Source organism: Wolffia australiana, chromosome 20 (assembly GCF_029677425.1).
Source record: "Wolffia australiana isolate 7733 chromosome 20, ASM2967742v1".
NCBI classification, from domain to species: domain Eukaryota; kingdom Viridiplantae; phylum Streptophyta; class Magnoliopsida; order Alismatales; family Araceae; genus Wolffia; species Wolffia australiana.
This window is the reverse complement of record NC_135854.1, coordinates 5,277,978-5,296,293: the sequence shown is the minus strand read 5'-3', so window position 1 is coordinate 5,296,293 and position 18,316 is coordinate 5,277,978. Positions and strand designations below refer to the sequence as shown.

The following is an 18,316-nucleotide window of genomic DNA, read 5'->3' as shown; positions in this document are numbered from 1 at the left end:
AAATGAAATGAGCTTGGATCTTGATATTAATATTTTTTGATAAATAAGTCATCGTCCTATGTCAATATGAGGTGTGGCAAAACACTTTAGGAACCAAGAAAGTGTGTCTTTTCAGGTCTCATGTGTAGACTAATTGAGGAATCGTATGTTGCGAACATTACCAAGCCGAGTGATGGTCTAAGTTATCAAATATCCAATTAGTGATCGTTACATATGGGTATTTTCATAGAGTGGAGAAGTATTATCTAGCTGATTTTAGAATTTTGCCCAAGCTGATGCAACTTCTGTCCCACACACCAAAAACTAAACTTGTTGAGGGGTTAACGGATACTTGATGAACTAATCCATATGGATATATCATTAATTCATAAGGTTTTTTTAAAAAATATTGTTAGAATATTAAATGTTTTAACTAGACAGATATGTGGGCCCCTAGTCGGATTTTAGGACAGTTATTGACCTAAAGAAGAATGATTTGTGCAACAGATGATTAAAAAATATTGGTAAATATTGAATACATGGTTTCTTAGTTCTTCAAGTGAGATCCCTGTTAAGTCAAATATCCTCAATCTCGATGATCCTTATTATCGATCCACCGTAATCATTCCAACACGCTGATCGCATCAGGAATGGAAAGGCACTAAGGAGGAAAGAGAGAAGATGGATGGGCACCTGAAGTACCCTAGCTTGGGTGAATTTCATTCAGGACCTTCTCTTATTTTATATGAAATGATAGTTTCTCAACAAACCTCCTAAATTTTAAGCATAATTTCCGACAATCAAAAGACATTTTTAGTGTAACCCCAAAAAATATTTATAATTAAAGATAAAATATTTACAAACTCATTGATGAATTTGAAATTAGGGTTAAATATGTAGTTTAAGGTGTCATCTTTATACAAAAATATTTATAATTTTTCTTACAAACATAAAATGAGTACATGTCAAATCTAGGGTTCAGCGAGCGTCATCCGGCACATCACTCGTCACCGTGGCAGAAACGTGACGGATGACGTGACGGTGACGGTGATGGTGACGGTTTTAAGGGTACGTGACGATGACGGTGACATGTGACAGAGGGTGCGTGACGGGGACGTGATGGTGACAGGGAGCCTAGGCCGCGTGATGTGACGGAACGGCCATCACAGATGACGACCGTGACATTATTTCTAAATACATTTAAAAAATGTTCGCAGGATCTTGGCGATGTAGAGCTTTTTGTTGTCGTCATGGACTTGTGGTTGATGAGAGAGAGAAAAGTCAGTGAAGGAGCCACAAATAGAGAGAGCGAGTGATGTAACACGATTGGGCGGCCCATCGCATCACACCACGGGGGTTGACTTTATGAAAATGACAACAACGTGATAGAATGCATGCAAATTTTAATAGGAAAATTCAACAAGAAGTAGAGACGGCCGTTGATCCAGGCGTGGATCAAGTGACAACACGGAGAGCTGTGGAGCCCTGTCCAGGCTCCCAATGTCCTGTGCGATCAGCTCAGGGGCCAACGAATGGGGGACGAGTTACCATCTGGTAGCGTCCGTACCATCGTCGTCAACAAGCTAATCCAACGCCGTCAAGAAACACCAAATAGAAAATGAGTGGCTAGTCCTACAGTCACGTGTAAGTCGCTCAAGGCAAAGGGGCATTCGAAGATCGGCACTGGAAAATGTAATGATATTACAAGATAAAGGGAAGGAGGAGAGTATGACCTGGGGCCAAGGCCCAGTGCAATTGGCGGGTCGGATTCCTCTAGAGGGGGAAAGAGATATCAGAGGGGATTGTGAGGAAACTTTGAGGGAACACCCGGTCGTCTGCCTTCGTTGGCATGATCCTTCATGGACGCAGGGCTGGGGTCCAACAGTTGAAGTAAACTAGCGTGGTGGACCACCGCGTGGAAGGTGTAACAGCACCTCGCCATGTCATGCTAGCTGGTAAGTCGCTCCACGTCCTTTCCTTTCTTTCACCGCCAATTCTGACCAGAAAGAGTCAACCTGGGGTTTCGTGGGAGATACACTAACGCATTCACATGTCGTGAACCCTCAGATGCGGCGATACTAACTCGATGACTGGCAACGACCGTGGAATACGCCAGTCGTCGTGATCTGGTGCAGCAAGGGGACTCTCGGTTTGCGACAGTATCAAGTGAGCAAGGTAGGATCAGTTGGGCTGGGAGGAAGCGACCTCATTGGCAGACTGGTTCACCCGGTAGAGTGGCGTCGGTACCCGCGGTGACAACCCACGGAATGACCCGCCGAGCTTCGTATTCTGAAAAGAAGGGCACCACGGGCTCGTTTCACCAGAGAGGGACGTCCGCGACATGGTGGCATGCGTTTGGCGATAAGGAACCACGCCGGAGCATGGTGGGTGTCCTCGTCATGCCGAAGAATGGAATGGCAACACTCCGATGCACTACTTCTTCAAGGTGAGAGGAGGAGGAAGGGCACGAGGAAAGGAGGGAGAACTCTAAAAAAAATGTGTTCGAGTCATATTCTTTGAGTTCAAAAAAACAGTCCCTATAAAACGAAGTCCTCCCCCTTCCCTTTATAGTGAAAGAGAAGGGGGGGCAAAAGTGCCCTAACGGCTCCTTTGGGGGAGAGGGCTTAATGGGCTCCCCCCCTCCCATAAAGGATAGTTTAAGGGGGGGAAGAAGCCATGCATGGCTTTCCCCCCTTCAAAAGGGTAAACAAAAGACATAGAGCACATGAATCTCATGGGGGGGTCAATACACACGTGGGAGGGGGCCTCCCCACAGTCCATGAGTGATGAAATAAAACCGACGCAAAGAGAAACCTCTGTAGAACCACGAAGGACCTCCAAAAACTGTAAAACATCAAAAATTCGAGATAAAACAACACGACGCGAGTGCGATTTTAAACCTGGTAGTGGAAGTTTGGGTTCTTCACGTTGGCTCGAGCCCTGCGTTGTAGCTGACAACAAGCTAGGGCATGCCAGACAAGGTGGTCCTCCATCAGAGAGTTTGTGGGAGAGAGATAGAAAGAGATATTGAGAGGGAGAAGGAGTGAGAGAGAAATAGAGATAGCGAGAGAGGGAGTGCGCGAGTGAGTGAGAGAGAGATACCGACAGAGATAGAGGCAGATAGACAGAGAGAGAGGAAGGCACATAGGGCGAACCAGAGAAAAGAGAAAGACAAAAGGGCACACAGATCAAGAGAGAGAGAGAGAAGGGAAAAAGACCAACCAAGAGAGCGAGAGAGGAGCAAGAGAGGGAGATGAACAGAGAGAAAGAGCGAGGGAGAAAGATCGATCGACCGACCAATGAGAGAGAAGGAGCATGCTATAGTCACATTAACGTTATACGATATCTATAGAGATATATGAGTATGATATCTATTAACCTAACTTTTTTGTCCTGCGTTAATTTATTTTCCTTTCGCTCACAGTACAACCCACTCTCAACCGCCACCGACCCATCTCTCTACGAACGACTATTCCGTGACACGAATCAGAATCCGCATACAGCAGTGCGTTATTGCATGTAGCCATTCATCTCTCTCTTTCTCTCCTGCATGGAGGAAAAAGGTGCTGCGAAAAGAGCATTAAGATATTTACAGGGGGATAAACGGGAGATAACAGATGTTATCACCATGGGAGCCTGCGAGGGCAAGGAAATAGATTAAGAAAAAAAAAAGCTGATTTTCTGCCGGCAGGAGAGGCGGCACGATCAGCGGCAAAGGCGGCGGCCGAGGGGGGCGCAACTCGGGTAGGACTTGAGAGTGGCGTCGTAGAGAGTACAGATGATGGTGCACAAGGGGTTTCTCACATCACCGGTGATGGTGACGCCATCACTGTGACGTGGACGTGACGAACGCCCAAAGGAGGGACGCGTGACGTAAAATGATGGATTTTTTGTGTATGCTGGGATGTGTGACGGGACGGTGACGTGACAAAAAATTCATCACGTCACCGTCCGTCATGTTCTGTCGTCCGTTTCATCACATCTGGGGTGTCCTGTCCCAGGCGTGTCGTTCCCTAGTCAAATATGTGGGGAGCAGGTATTGAATAATAAAATTCTATCTTTAATTTCTACTTTTTGATTCTTATATTTATTCCAAGATTTAATAAATAAATTAAATTAAATTAAATTAAATTCATAAAATATTTATCCTATTAACCTAATTTATTATGTATTTATAAAAAAAATTAGAAAAAGGTATAGAAATTTAGAGTTGTAAATACTAAGTAGTTCTAATTAAAATATCCTAGACGACGCTTGGGGAGCGTCGGGTGATGGTTGACAGCGATGTCATGACTAGGGTGGGGTGGATGAATGAAATGTTGTTGATAATTGTGACGGAGACAGTGGCAAACATGCAGTAATGAGTGACAAATAAGGGCGAACAATGATGATTTTACCATTGTCGGTTGCAATGGAGATGCAGGCAGATATGCACCAATGAGCAGCAGAGTTGGAGGTGGTGTTTGTGATAATGGAAACCTAGGCTATCGACAAAGATAGCCTAGGAGAAAGGATGAAGATGCGAGTTAGAAAAAAAGATGACCGCACTAACCTTGTCATCACATGCCCAGCAGGGCGAGCAGTGTTTTTCTCCATGTCTCCTAATATGAGAGTCACTCCTCCAATCATTTGTTCTACAAGATCAGACCCAAATGAGATTTTGAATGAGCAAATTACTTCGCTAAACGTAATTAGGAAAATCCATTGCTGATTATTTTACAAGGACAGGGGGTCTTATTGATAGATCCATGATGGTGGATGGCTAGAGTATGGATTGATGAAATTGGCCCCAAAACTTCAGCCCAAAAATCCTTCTAGATCGTTGAATATCATTGTTTCAATTTGGAGCAATATGAGCCATCAGATTTTCGCTCCCCTTTGATTTGTAAGGTGGATTGGAATTGCAACACACACCCCTATGAGTGAAAAAGTAAAAAAATCATTAAAATAGTTTTAAAAATTCAAAACTATATTCTTGTTATGAATTTAATGTCACAGCCATAATAATATTATGAAGTTTAGAAAATCAGTAAAAACCATTTTTTAAATATAATAAATCCATTCAAAATTTTACGTGAATCTAAATAAATATTTTATGACTTCTAAGATTATTGTATTCATGAAATTAACACAAGAAAACTATGTTAGAATACCATAAAATCAATAACAATAGGAAAATCATTCTAAAAGTAAAATATTCATTTTAAGTATAAAAAATGTTCAATTAGGATCATTTTAATGAAAATAAGAAAATAAAATACATGAAATGACTACTCAAAATAACATAATATTTATGATAATCAGTCATGTATTAATCTAGTTAATGAGTCCAATAGCCGAATACAATTTTATTGGCTAACCTAATTAATCATCTGTGTCGCCATGTATTTTACTTGATCACGTATTAATTTAACCCATGCGATAGATTGAGTTTTTTTCATGTGGGTTGTGAAGCTACACCTCGTGCTATAAAAGATATGCATGAGTTTAATGACTTTCTCATATAACCTTATGATCATCAATTACCGTGTACATATAGTTCCTTGTTAACTCAATACTCCCTGGATGACTTGGGATATAATGCACTGTCAAACACTAATCAATCATCCAAGATAGTCTAATGTATTGGAAAATCATTGGATAACTCTTCTTCAATATCCCGCTGTCTTGACCAAAGACTTCACCACATCGTCATCCTTCTTGAGAGACGGAGGCAGATGACGACATCGAGACTGATCTCGATATCGGATATCAGTACTGTAGCAACCGCTATCCAATATCGGAAAAAACGAGTGCCAAAATTTTGATTCCGGGTATCCGGTACAACATCTGTCCCAAGACCTAATCTGAGACATTGAAAGTATTTTTATAAATAAAAAACTTACACTCCTAAAACAAAAGAGTCAGAAAATATAAGGGAGTCCAATAGAAAGAGGAGGAAAACCCTTCCTTCCCGCGCAAGCGTTTAAAAGGGGGGGGGGACTATAAAAGCTAACAAACTTTGGGATTTTTTCTGTGATGATCTGTCGGTGTAGCAGAGAGGACGAAGAGTCGGTTAAGAGGAGGGATTCATGGAGGAGACTACCAGCACGACTCCTCGGTGGAATCACGAGCGTCCATTCCTCACTGGCCAGTTTTACCGGGTAGAATCAGCGATTTGTTTCTTTTTTGACATTCAATGTGATGTTGTCCGGGAATTTTTTAGCTGGATCGCCGCTTGGCGACTTAGATGCGCTTTATATTTGTTTTTTTATTGTGCAAGACGTTTGAGTTCGTCGCTGGCCAGTTTCACCGAGTAGAATCGGCGATTTATTTCTTTTTCTGACATTCAATGTGTTGTTGTTGGGAACTTTTTGGCTGGATCGCCGCTTGGTGACCTAGAGGCACTTTATTTTTGTTTTTGGATTGCATTGAGGTTGCGAGACGTTTGCGTTCGTCACTGGCCAGTTTTACCGGGTAGAATCGGCGATTTGATTCTTTTTTGACACTCATCGAGTTCTTATTCGAAAATTTTGAGCTGGATCGCTGCGTGGCGATTGTGAGGCACTTTGTTTTTGTTTTTTATTGCCTTTAGGTTGCAAGAGATTTGCGGTCGTGTCTGGCCAGTTTGTCCGGGTAGCATCAGTGATTTATTTCCGTTTAATGTGTTATTACTCGAAATTTAAGGACAGGATCGCCAATCGGCGACCGAGACGCACTATATTTGTGTGTGTGATTGCATTGAGATTGCTAGACGTTTGAGGTCGTCACTGGCCGATTCCGCCGGATAGAATCTGTGATTTGCATTTAGAATCCAGATCGTCACCTGGCGACCGAGATGCACAACTTTGAGTTATCAGTTGAATTGAGACGAAAGAATGTTTCTTTATTTTTCTTTGACTCTGATGACAGGATGCAAAGCCACCGCCTCGGACTTCCGGATCGAAGTCTGTGGCCTCTGAATCCTACAGGTATGCTTCTTATCTCGCTTTTATCTGATTTTTTTTGCAGAAGTTTTATTTCCATTAATCCCAACCTTAATTCGGACATTTATCTTCGTGAGTTTTGATTTTTGGGGGTGAAATTTTATTGTTTGTCTTAATTTCAGGGGCTCAGACATCGCGATTGGCTCTTACCCTGTTGCGGTTCAGGTGATTTCCTACAATTGATAGAAACATTTTTTCTGTGCGACTTTTCTGACTATAATTTTACACAACTTTCTGGTTCGTTGTCAGGAGCTATTGATAGTTGATGATATGTTATCTGCGCTGGTTGGTATTGAGGGCCGGTTCATTTCCATCAGGAAAGAAAGAGGGACAGAGGATCACTTCATATTTCAAATTGTCCCATCTACAGACTTAGCCTTACGGGTACGATGAAAATGCCTTTGTATGTCGCAGTATTTTTATAGAAGAAAACGTCTACACTTGATGTATTCGTATTTTTTTAGGAACTGGCACAGCGAATGTTTCCTCTCTGCGAAAACTACATCCTGATTGATCAGTTCATCGAGGCCAAGTCACATTTCAAGAACGGTCTTGTCAACCAAGCTTTTGCTGCTGCATTGAGGGCGCTTCTTCTGGTGGGGGCAATATTAGATTATTTCAAAACATTTTCTCGTTTGATAGATTTTATTATAATTCGATGCTTGGTGATCATTCATTTGCATTATAGAAAATATCCAGTTTTACTATGTGATTGCTTGCCGTGTGAATCTGGTAGAGATCTCTGTGTAGTTTTCCAGTGAGAAGGTTCTTGGGAGGGGAAGAGAGAGAGAGAGAGAGAGAGAGAGAGAGAGAGAGAGAGAGAGAGAGAGAGAGAGAGAGAGAGAGAGAGAGAGAGAGAGAGAGAGAGAGAGAGAGAGAGAGAGAGAGAGAGAATAAAACATTAATTGATAATAATGGTTAAAGACCTTGATCGGCGATTAAACCCCTTGGCAGGATGTTCTGGCCGATTCAACAGCTTGCCTTTGCTGCCCATCGTTGGGAGGGCTTCAAGTATTTAAAGAGAACTACACTAAAGCCAAATAATAAAAAATACCCTTTGAAAGGTTGGGGATCGCATCGATCCTGACATGGAATATGATCTTGTCTTTCTTCTCGAGATTCCTTGGCTAGATATTTATGCGTATCCTTTGTGTTTTCCATCTTATTTATTTAGGAAATTTAATCAAATAATTAATCATTTGAACAGAAGTGATTGAGAGGTCTCACTGAATACTCTGCTGTTGCCGTAGAAACATTGGCGTCAAAGTAGTCTTTTATGCGGTCTCCTGTCTTTTCATGTCGTCTTTTATAATGCATTGAGGTTTTCTATCTCTGACTTAAGGATGATTATTTTATTAGATGCATAGACAAGAATATTTCATGATCTCCACAAATTTGAAATCATAACCCTCTACTTCCTCTTGAAGTGACATGGCATCTTTTTATGATGCTTGCATATTTTGTTTTTTATTGAGATATAATCATAAAATTTCTCTCATGGTAGGACTACCAAACTATGGTTGCCCAACTTGAGCATCAGTTTCGCCTTGGAAGGCTTTCTGTGCAAGGCCTATGGTTTTTCTGCCAGGTTCTTTTTTCTGACCTTTTTTCCTTGTCCTTGTCATTGTGTCATTTTCATTGAATAAATATTTAGCTGCGTTTCTGGTGCTTTTATCCTCAGCCAATGATTGGATCGATGCATGCGTTATCTACTGTTATAAAGCAGATTTCTACTGATGATTTATCTGGAGCTGCGACTCTAAACCTTTTGCAGAATCAGGTAAAGCTTTGACCAACGCTTTACCAGAATTGACCTTGTTTTCTTGGACTTGGTATATTTAAACTAGGATCAGAATATATCCTATTGAAGCGTTACACTAGAGTCAGGCGTTTGTGATCGTCATTATCATAATGTTCTTCATCTTGATAAGCATGTGTCACAATGGTGACGACGATGTCAGCATCATCATCCTTGTTGGGGATGAGTGATGGCGATGGCTTTGCCATCGTCATCCTCGTGCGGATGAATTCTAAGAACAATGACATGATCACCCTCTCAAAATTTTCCTTCCATCGTTACTTTCCACTTTGTCGTCCTTGACATTATCATCCTGTCACATAAAAATGATGAGTATGATGATGATTTGTCATCGTCCTCTTGTTATCATCATCAAGGATGGCAAATCCCACATGGGGCTAATTATGATAATTGTGGCCTACCCATAGAGGAGACGATGAATCCCTTGTTTAGGTGTCTTTGGCCTTAACGATGGAGAGACTTTAATTTATTTTGTTTGGTTGAAAGTTTTTTTCAATCAAGAATTATGTTGGAACTGTATTTCAGGCGAGAGCCATGGCTGGTGATTGTGCTGTGAGAACGTTGCTCGAGAAGATGACGGAATGCGCTAGCACTCCTTATCTCAGAATTTTAGAGAGGTTTATTTGCATAATTTTCAATCTTGGATGAGGAATATTCTATTTTTGCAGGGATATTATACTTATATTATTTTCTTCTGCATTTTGTTCAATGCCAGATGGGTTTACGAGGGAGTTATTGAAGATCCCTACGGTGAATTCTTCATCTCAGAGGACAAGTCCTTTATGAAGGTATTCATATGGAGGAAAAATACTGAGATGTCTTCTTAAGATAATTAATTTTGACATGTTTTAATTGTTAATTATAGGAGAGTTTGACACAAGATTATGAAGCAAAGTACTGGAAGAAGAGATATAGTCTCAAGGACAGCATTCCCAGCTTTCTAAGTGCAGTTGCTGGCACTGTTCTAACCACGGGAAAATATTTAAATGTGATGCGAGAATGCGGGCATAATGTTCAGGTACTATTTTCCGTTTGATCCATTTCGTATTTGTATTGAATAATGCACTGATTCGCCTCGGATACTTTATTCAATCAGGTTCCTGTGACTGAGAATTCAAAGTTTATGAGCTTTGAATCGAACCACCATTATCTGGAATGCATCAAATCTGCACATGACTTTGCAAGCAAAGAGTTACTGAATCTTATAAAGGATAAGGTTGTCATTTATGGGATCGGTCTTTTCTCAATGCATCTCTCTTTTCAATCAGTAAATTCACATTTGGTTCGTTAAATTTTTTGCAGTATGATTTTTTTGGTAAACTCCGTTCGATGAAGCATTATCTCCTTCTTGACCAGGTACTTCTCTTCCTCTCTCCCCCACACTTTTGGAAAATGACCTTCTGAATTGAAAAAAAATGATATGATATGGAACGGAACCAAACCCGTTTGAAATTTTAATCTAGTTGATCTAAGAATTAGGGCTGGCAGACCATGCAGAATTCATCATCATCGTCATCGTTAAAGTTTCGGACTCGTCAAAGTCAACTTCGATGTCATCTTTCCTCGTTGACATTTGCGATGACTTTGACTTTGACATTTGAAATTTTAATCTAGTTGATGTAAGAATTAGGGCTGGCAGACCATGCAGAATTCATCATCATCGTCATCGTTAAAGTTTCGGACTCGTCAAAGTCAACTTCGATGTCATCTTTCCTCGTTGACATTTGCGATGACTTTGACGTTGATGGATTTACTATCACATTTAAATATTTTCCGGTGAATCTGAACGAAAAAACCCCTTTCGTACTTACTGATATTTCACTATCACAAGGTGTTTATCCTAATCTCACGTCTATAATTTCATATTAAATTTGATCCACAGGGGGACTTCCTCGTACATTTCATGGACATATCCCGGGACGAGCTCGCCAAAAGACCCGAAGAAATCAACGTCGAGAAACTGCAGGTGGAATTTCACCACCTCAGACTAATTTCTCAAATATTATTCAATTTTTTTTTTCAGTTTTCTAATATTCGGGAGATGCAGTCCCTTCTCGAGCTCGCTCTGCGCACCACGGCTGCCGCCGCAGACCCCTGCCACGAAGACTTAGCCTGCTCAGTGGTTAATATTTCGGATATGATTAAATCACCTTGGCTTCAATTTCTATTTTTAGAATAATATTTTCATTTATTTATGTGGTTGTTTACAGGAAAAGGACTCTCTTCTCAAGAAGCTTGCCACGGTCAAAGGGCTGGACCCAGATGGTCAATTGTCAGCTGCCACGTCAGATGATAGCGTTGACCAAATGGAGCCGCTCAGCATAACTGGCTTGGAAACCTTCTCTCTCAGCTACAAGGTGCTGCTTCCTTCTCCGTGCCTCCGCATTATACTGTTTTTATCTGAGATCTCATATATCTGTAGGGGAGATAGAGAGAGAGAGTATTAGAAACCTTCCTTCACCATTTTCTTTAAGGAGATGAGAGAGAGTGAGAGAAAGAGGGAGAGGAAGAAAGAGTACTGGAAACCTTCCCTCCCTTGTTTTTTAAGAAGATGAGAGAGAGAGAGAGAGAGAGAGAGAGAGAGAGAGAGAGAGAGAGAGAGAGAGAGAGAGAGAGAGAGAGAGAGAGAGAGAGAGAGAGAGAGAGAGAGAGAAAGTAGATGAGAGAGAGATAGAGTATTGGAAACCCTCCTCCCCCATGTTTTTAAGTAGATATGAAATAGAGGGAGTATTCGAAACCCTTCTTCCCTCCTTCAACATCTTTTTAAGGATATGAAAATTTGAAATGAGAGAGAGAGAGAGCAGGAGAGAACATTGGAAGCCGTCCTTCCTTCCCCATGTTTTTAAGGTTATGAAATTGAGAGAAAGAATGGCTGAGAAATTTATAAGAAAAAAAACCAGACTGAAGAGTAATTTCCTGCGTTTTTAAAACAGGTTCAGTGGCCGCTGTCAATCATCATATCAAGGAAAGTGCTGGCCAAGTATCAGCTGATCTTCCGGTTCCTCTTCCATTGCAAGCACGTGAGCCGCCAGCTCTGCGTGGCGTGGCAAGTCCACCAAGTACCCCTCCTTTCCCTTCCCTTTCCTTTCCTTTTTCTAACTAACTTATATAAATAAATTAAAAAACTCATATATATCAAAACATCGAGGAACTTAGATTTCGGTTTTCTGTAGAAGGTACTTGCAGGAAATAAGCAGGGATTAATAACTAATAATCAATTAATTATCCAAAGCAGTTCTCCTGTTCTTGCAGAATGTTTATTCTTCTCTACTAAACGAACGAGTTTAAATTGTTTCCTTTGTCATGTAAATTTTTAGGGCGCCCGAGCTCTATGCACGGCGGGAACAGCCATCTCTCGGTCCTCCGTTCTGTGCCGAAGCATGCTCAAGTTCATCAACAGCGTGATGCATTATCTGACATTCGATGTAAGTTTCTCCGTTTTTTATCATTATAGTTCTATGCTTATGTGGAGGTGGTTGGCCACGTGAATCCAGGTTCTTGAGCCGAATTGGCATGTGATGTACAGCCGGCTTCAATCTGCCAAAAGCATAGATGAGGTATGTTTCATATTTGGCTGCTTTTCTCTCTCTCTCTCTCTCTCGCTATATATATATATATATCACTTTCTCAGTTTTCTCTGTTTCTCTCTCCATATCTAATTGTCTGGCTTCACTTACTTCCTACGTTTGCCTCACTATCTTAATTTTTCCATTGCATGTACACTCTATTTCTATCTCCACTCTCCACTCCCTCTCTCGCTTTCAATCGTTAGTCTCATCTATCTTTATTTCTATCCTTCTTTGGCCTTATCTCAATCTTTACTATTCTTAACCCCCCATCACTATCACTCTCTATGACTCACGCTCTAAACATATCCATCTTGTCTCTGTGGTATCTCTATCACCATAATGTTCGTTATTCTGTACGGATAACGACATGTCATATGTTCCGTCCCTCGTCGTCAAGTCATCCGTCTCTAATCGCAAACTGAAGGAAAGTCGTGCCAACCGTCCTACCCTGTCCACGGGGCTTATCCGTCATCCGTCCTAGTCTTTAATCCATCTCTCTGTCATCACTTTAACATACAATCCCTATTCTGATCCGCACAGCTATCATTTAACAATAATACAAGAACACGGATGGGAAAACGTGTTGCTAGTCTTTCTCTCTCTACTTGTCTGTTTACTAATCTCTCTCTCCAAAAGGTCATCCAATACCACGACTTTTTCCTCGACAAGTGCCTGAGGGAGTGTCTGCTCCTCTTGCCACATCTTCTTAAGGTCAACGCCCCCCATCTCTCTCTCCTCATCCCATCTCTCTCTCCACCTCTGCTAACATCCTCTTCTGAGCACAGAAGATCGAGAGGCTCAAGTCACTCTGCCTTCAGTACTCGGCCGCGGTCAAACACCTGGTCCCCACTATCTCAGACCCGGAAAAGTCAAACCTCGGTCGCCGCCGGCGGCCAGCGTTGACCCCCGCCGTTGACGGCACCCGCCTTCTCGAGTCAACACTGTAAACCCCGCCTCCATCTCTTACTCTCTCTTACTCTCTCTCTCTCTCTATCTCTAAAATCTTTCTGGGCAGGAGGTTCGAGAGGGAGTTCAACAGGGAGCTACAGAGCCTGGGGCCGGCTCTCAGCGGCACGTCACGGGCCGAGCCGTTTCTGACCCATCTAGCCCAGTGCCTTGATCCTCCTCCCGGTTGATCTAGAGTGAGAAACTCCAGGCCCAGTTATTCTAGAGAGAGAGACAGAGACGAGTGGTCTCACCAAATGCAGCTGCTACAGTGCCGGAGGTGGTTGGACGGCTTCCTCCGGTGCGTCAACAGCGCCGCCCTCTCCGCCGCCTCCTGCGCCAACTGCTGCCGCCGCCTTGCCGCCAGTCTCCGCTGTGACGTGCGTTTGAATAATTTATCACAGTATGTGGGATTTTCTCATCTTCCAGCACACGGTGGACGACTTTGTCTTCTAGGATGACGATTTAGTATTCGAAGATAACGGATGACGGAATAGGACAGGGTGATGCAACCGCACGGGATGAAACAAGAGCACGGATGACGGGACGGGACGAAAATGAGATCCACGGATTTTATATCATAGGATAGCGATGACGGAACGGGAACGGATGACGTAAGGATATAGTACCCCTGGAACGGGTTGCGATGAAATGGAAGGCACGGAGGCTTTTTGTTCTTATTGTTTCTGAAGTCTGGACGAATGACTGATAACCGAAAGGGACGGAAGAGATGACGAGATGAAGCTAGAGCAGCGGGTGGAACCGACGACAGGACCAGCAGATAACGGGACGAAACTAGAGCAGTGGGTGTAACAGATGACGGGACGGAACTAGGTCATTGGGTGTAACAGATGACGGGGCGAATTAGAGCAGCGGTGTGCCAGACGACGGTATGAAATTAGATCAATGGGTGTAACAGACGACTGGACGAAACTACGGCAATTGATGGAGAAGATGACGGGACGAAACTGGATCAGTGGGTACAACAGATGACGGGAGGAAACTAGGGCAGTGGATGGAGAAGATGACGGGACAAAACTAGAGCAATGGGTACAACAGATGACCAAACGAAACGAGAGAAATTGGTACAACAGATGACCGAACGAAACGAGAGAAATGAGTACAACAGATGACCGAACGAAACGAGAGCAGTGGGTACAACAGATGACGGAACGAAAACGAGAGCAGTGAGTACAACAGATGACGGTACAAAACGAGAGCAGCGAGTACAACAGATGACGGAACGAAACGAGAGCAGCGAGTACAACAGATGACCGAACAAACGAGAGCAGCGAGTACAACAGATGACCGTACGAAACGAGAGCAGTGAGTACAACAGATGACGGTACGAAACGAGAGCAGTGAGTACAACAGATGACCGAACAAAACGAGAGCAGTGAGTGCAACAGATGACCGAACAAAACGAGAGCAGCGAGTGCAACAGATGACCGAACAAAACGAGAGCAGCGAGTACAACAGATGACCGAACGAAACGAGAGCAGCGAGTACAACAGATGACCGAACGAAATTAGACCGATGACATGATGACCGGGACGAAACGGAACTGGAGCGGGGTAGACGAGACGGATGGCGATAAAGAGGGGGGGTTCTCACCTGCTCTTCTTGCAGGCGGGCGTTCTCCTCCTTGAGCTGGTTAAGTTCGGTCTCCAGCTCCACGGTGTACGCCTGGGTCGAACGGACGACAGCACCCGGGGGGTGTCAAAAAAGCGCGGGAAATTTGAATTCAAAAGATTTCGGGAAAGAGGCACCTGCTTGCGGGCGCGGGAGCGGGCGGCCGACTCCCGGTTCTTGATCATGCGCCGCTGGCGGCGCTCCAGCACGCGGTCGGGGCCGCCGTCCGCCCCGCGCTTCCTCGTCCCGTCCGACGACGCCGGGCTGGCGGGCGATCCCAGCCGTTGGTTGTGCATCCCGCCGTAAAACCCGTTGAACGCCGCCTGCCCGTGCATCTGCTCTGCCGGCGCCGCAACCGAGAACGGGACGGCAGCGGCGTCCCGGACGACGCCGGCTTTGATGAGAAAGTCCTCCAGCGTCATCTCGCCGAGCGTGCGCTGGCGGGGGACGCCGGGAACGGATGACGGAGGGGGAGGGGGCTGGAGAGGATGGTGGGGGGGCTGACCTTGGTCGCGCTGGATCTCGGACCAGACCTCGTCGACGGTCTTCCGGCAGAGGGACGGCGGCAGGGAGACGGAGGAGCCTTGGCGTTGTAGAGGCGGGGGCGGCGGTTGGGCGGCGGCAGTCTCCTCCGCCGTCCAGATGTTGCTCAGAAACTCGTCCATGTTCATCGAACCGAAGGTCTTGCCCGGCTCGCAGACGGTGCTCTGGATCTCGTCCAGAGTAAGGGAGAGGAGGGAGGATTGCCTCGCCATGGCATGCTGGTTGTGCGGCTGGTTCGTCCCCTCCCACGCCGCCGCGTCGTCCCGCTGCTCCGCCGCTTTGTTCTCCGCCGTCGATGCCGCCATCGACGGCGATCCGCCGCTTTCGATTCGCCTTCAACTGCAGCAAATTTCGCGTCGTCCTGATCAGTATTCAAAAAGGAAGACGAGGATTTATCATCCGTCCCGTTTTCCGTTGTACATGAACGAGAGACCGGACGATACTAACGGATGACGCATGTTCGGCTAATTCGTCATCCATTATCCGTGACCGGACGGTCGGATCGGGACGGAATATTCCTTGTTCAGTGACTTTTCGTCCCGTCCGAGCTCGAACGTTTCCGATGGGTTTGTATTTTGTTTATAGAATTTGAGGGAGGATATCACGTCCCTTTCGTCGTCCAGGGGTTCTGGACGGGACGGAATTTCGTCCTTCCTCGGTCTGCGGCCTCCAGGCGTAACTGGAGCCGGAGGACAGTTGATCTGAAGCGAGACAAGGCAAGCGTTCGATGCGACGAAACAATCGCGAGAAAATTTCTAAAAATGGAGTTAAAAGTGAGGAAAGAAGATGAGAAATTTCGAGCTCCGTCGCATGCTCCATACAAGAGAGAGTGATCAAACCTATTGAAAAAATGCAAGCCGGAGGTCGTAGATCGAAGTAGAAAAAATGTAAAGAGAGATAAAGACGAAGTGGAAAACGCCAGTGGAAGATCGCAGATCGAAGAGCTGAGTCGAGATCGATTGATCGTTCCAAATAATCGAGAAAAATGTGAACAGAGTCGATTCGAATCAGAAGTGCGCGGAACAGACGAATTTCGAAGACCGTCGGCAATCCAAACACTCGCATGCAAAGGAAAAAATCACCGAAAAACGCAGAACCAAAAATTAACAACAGATCAACCAAAATACTCAACAATAAATCAACAAAAAAAAGAGAGAAATCTCCGAGCAGCGAGCATACCTTCCAAAATCCACACTCGAGTTCGAGAGGCGCATGCAAACCTCCGATCGGCCGCGCCAATGGAGATTACCAGGAGATCGAAGAGCTCGAAGAAGCCGCGCCGGAGAGGAGCGAGAGAGAGAGAGTCATGCAGAGATCCAGAGAGAGAAAGGGAGAGGGAGAGAGGTTGTTAGAGGAGAGGAGGTCGCGGGGATTGAAGAAGACGACGGTTGAGAGGGGTGGGAGGGGTATTTATAGTGGTCGGCGGAGGAGGAGACCGAATCGGCGTTAGTGGATCGGGTTGCCGCTTTCGGACTCTCCACTTGTCTCTTTCCCAAGGCCCATCGTTATCCCCGGTGGGCCCCACGGCCCATCACACAGCCCGATTTGACGGGTACGTGGTCGAGCGAGCGGCGACGGACACGTGTGCATACGTGGCACGCCCTGGAGGCACCCCGTTTGCCCCCTCACGTGCGGGTCACGTGCTCTTGACACGTGGTTCCTTTTTTAAAAAATAAATTAATATTTCGTTTTGAAAGGCTTGGTCCTGGGAATGAACTTTGCTGGAAGTGGGGGAATTTCTTATTCTTTTTTCTTTTTTTTGGTTTAAAAAGTTTATTGCTTTAATATTCATTTTAAAAGGCTTGGTCCTGCGAATGAACTTTGCTGGAAGTGGGGGAATTTATTTTTTCTTTTTTTTTGGTTTAAAAAGTTTATTGCTTTAATATTTCGTTTTAAAAGGCTTGGTCCTGGGAATGAACTTTGCTGGAAGTGGGGGAATTTCTATTTTATTATTTTTTTTGTTTAAAAATTTTATTGCTTTAATATTTTGTTTTAAAAGGCTTGGTCCTGCGAATGAACTTTGCTGGAAGTGGGGGAATTTCTTTTTCTTTTTTTTTGGTTCGAAAAGTTTATTGCTTTAATATTTCGTTTTAAAAGGCTTGGTCCTGCGAATGAACTTTACTGGAAGTGGGGGAATTTCTTTTTTCTTTTTTTTTTGGTTTAAAAAGTTTATTGCTTTAATATTTCGTTTTAAAAGGCTTGGTCCTGCAAATGAACTTTGCTGGAAGTTGGGGAATTTCTTATTCTTTTTTCTTTTTTTTGGTTTTAAAAAGTTTATTGCTTTAATATTTCGTTTTAAAAGGCTTGGTCCTGCAAATGAACTTTGCTGGAAGTGGGGGAATTTCTTTTTTTCTTTTTTTTTGGTTTAAAAAGTTTATTGCTTTAATATTTCCTTTTAAAAGGCTTGGTCCTGGGAATGAACTTTGCTGGAAGTGGGGGAATTTCTTTTTCCTTTTTTTTGGTTTAATATTTTATTGCTTTAATACTTCGTTTTAAAAGGCTTGGTACTGGGAATGAACTTTGCTGGAAGTGGGGGAATCTATTTTGGGTTCAAAAATTTTATTGCTTTAAGTGCAATGAAGGCTCGATACTTGGTCAGACTTTGACTTATGATACTTGAATTATGAATTGTCTTTCTGGAATAAAAATCATTTTATCATATTCAATTGGGCATTTGCATTTAGAAATGATTAACAACCCAGCTAGAGGGGCAACCGGTTGCCTCATTTTTTTGGCGCTCTTCTTCTTTTTTTTGGCGCCCTTTCATTTTTCTACATTCTCTCTCTCTTCCCAGCGATCCTCCGGCGATCCTCTGGTGATACTCCGGTGATTCTCAAGATTCAGAAAGCCCCGTTAGCGCATAC

The 18,316-nt window shown here is 43.8% G+C and overlaps 2 protein-coding genes across 3 annotated transcripts; one reads left to right on the top strand and one right to left on the bottom strand.

The window, feature by feature from the left end:
* Positions 1-5,965: 5,965 nt before the first annotated feature.
* LOC144716079 (Spc97 / Spc98 family of spindle pole body (SBP) component) lies at positions 5,966-13,738 on the top strand. Of its 2 annotated transcripts, none has more exons than XR_013584815.1 (21): positions 5,966-6,122; positions 6,871-6,929; positions 7,067-7,109; positions 7,194-7,328; positions 7,409-7,540; positions 8,449-8,532; positions 8,626-8,724; positions 9,289-9,380; positions 9,479-9,551; positions 9,629-9,781; positions 9,860-9,979; positions 10,066-10,119; positions 10,646-10,729; positions 10,811-10,885; positions 10,974-11,120; positions 11,697-11,822; positions 12,081-12,188; positions 12,258-12,320; positions 12,969-13,275; positions 13,348-13,474; positions 13,550-13,738. XR_013584815.1 is itself a non-coding variant. In XM_078591110.1 (21 exons), exons 1-21 carry the CDS (start codon positions 6,051-6,053, stop codon positions 13,466-13,468), a joined length of 2,073 nt encoding a protein of 690 aa, XP_078447236.1. In that variant the 5' UTR covers positions 5,966-6,050; the 3' UTR covers positions 13,469-13,738. The 2 variants fall into 2 exon arrangements, 1 of the variants encoding a protein (XP_078447236.1); XM_078591110.1 differs by having other exon boundaries at positions 12,969-13,043; positions 13,118-13,275; positions 13,348-13,738.
* Positions 12,833-16,842, bottom strand: LOC144716080 (bZIP transcription factor ABI5 homolog). Its single transcript, XM_078591111.1, has 4 exons — positions 16,632-16,842; positions 15,047-15,791; positions 14,892-14,963; positions 12,833-13,650 (listed from the first exon to the last, which is right to left on the bottom strand). Exons 2-4 carry the CDS (start codon positions 15,755-15,757, stop codon positions 13,528-13,530), a joined length of 906 nt encoding a protein of 301 aa, XP_078447237.1. The 5' UTR covers positions 15,758-15,791; positions 16,632-16,842; the 3' UTR covers positions 12,833-13,527.
* Positions 16,843-18,316: the final 1,474 nt, after the last annotated feature.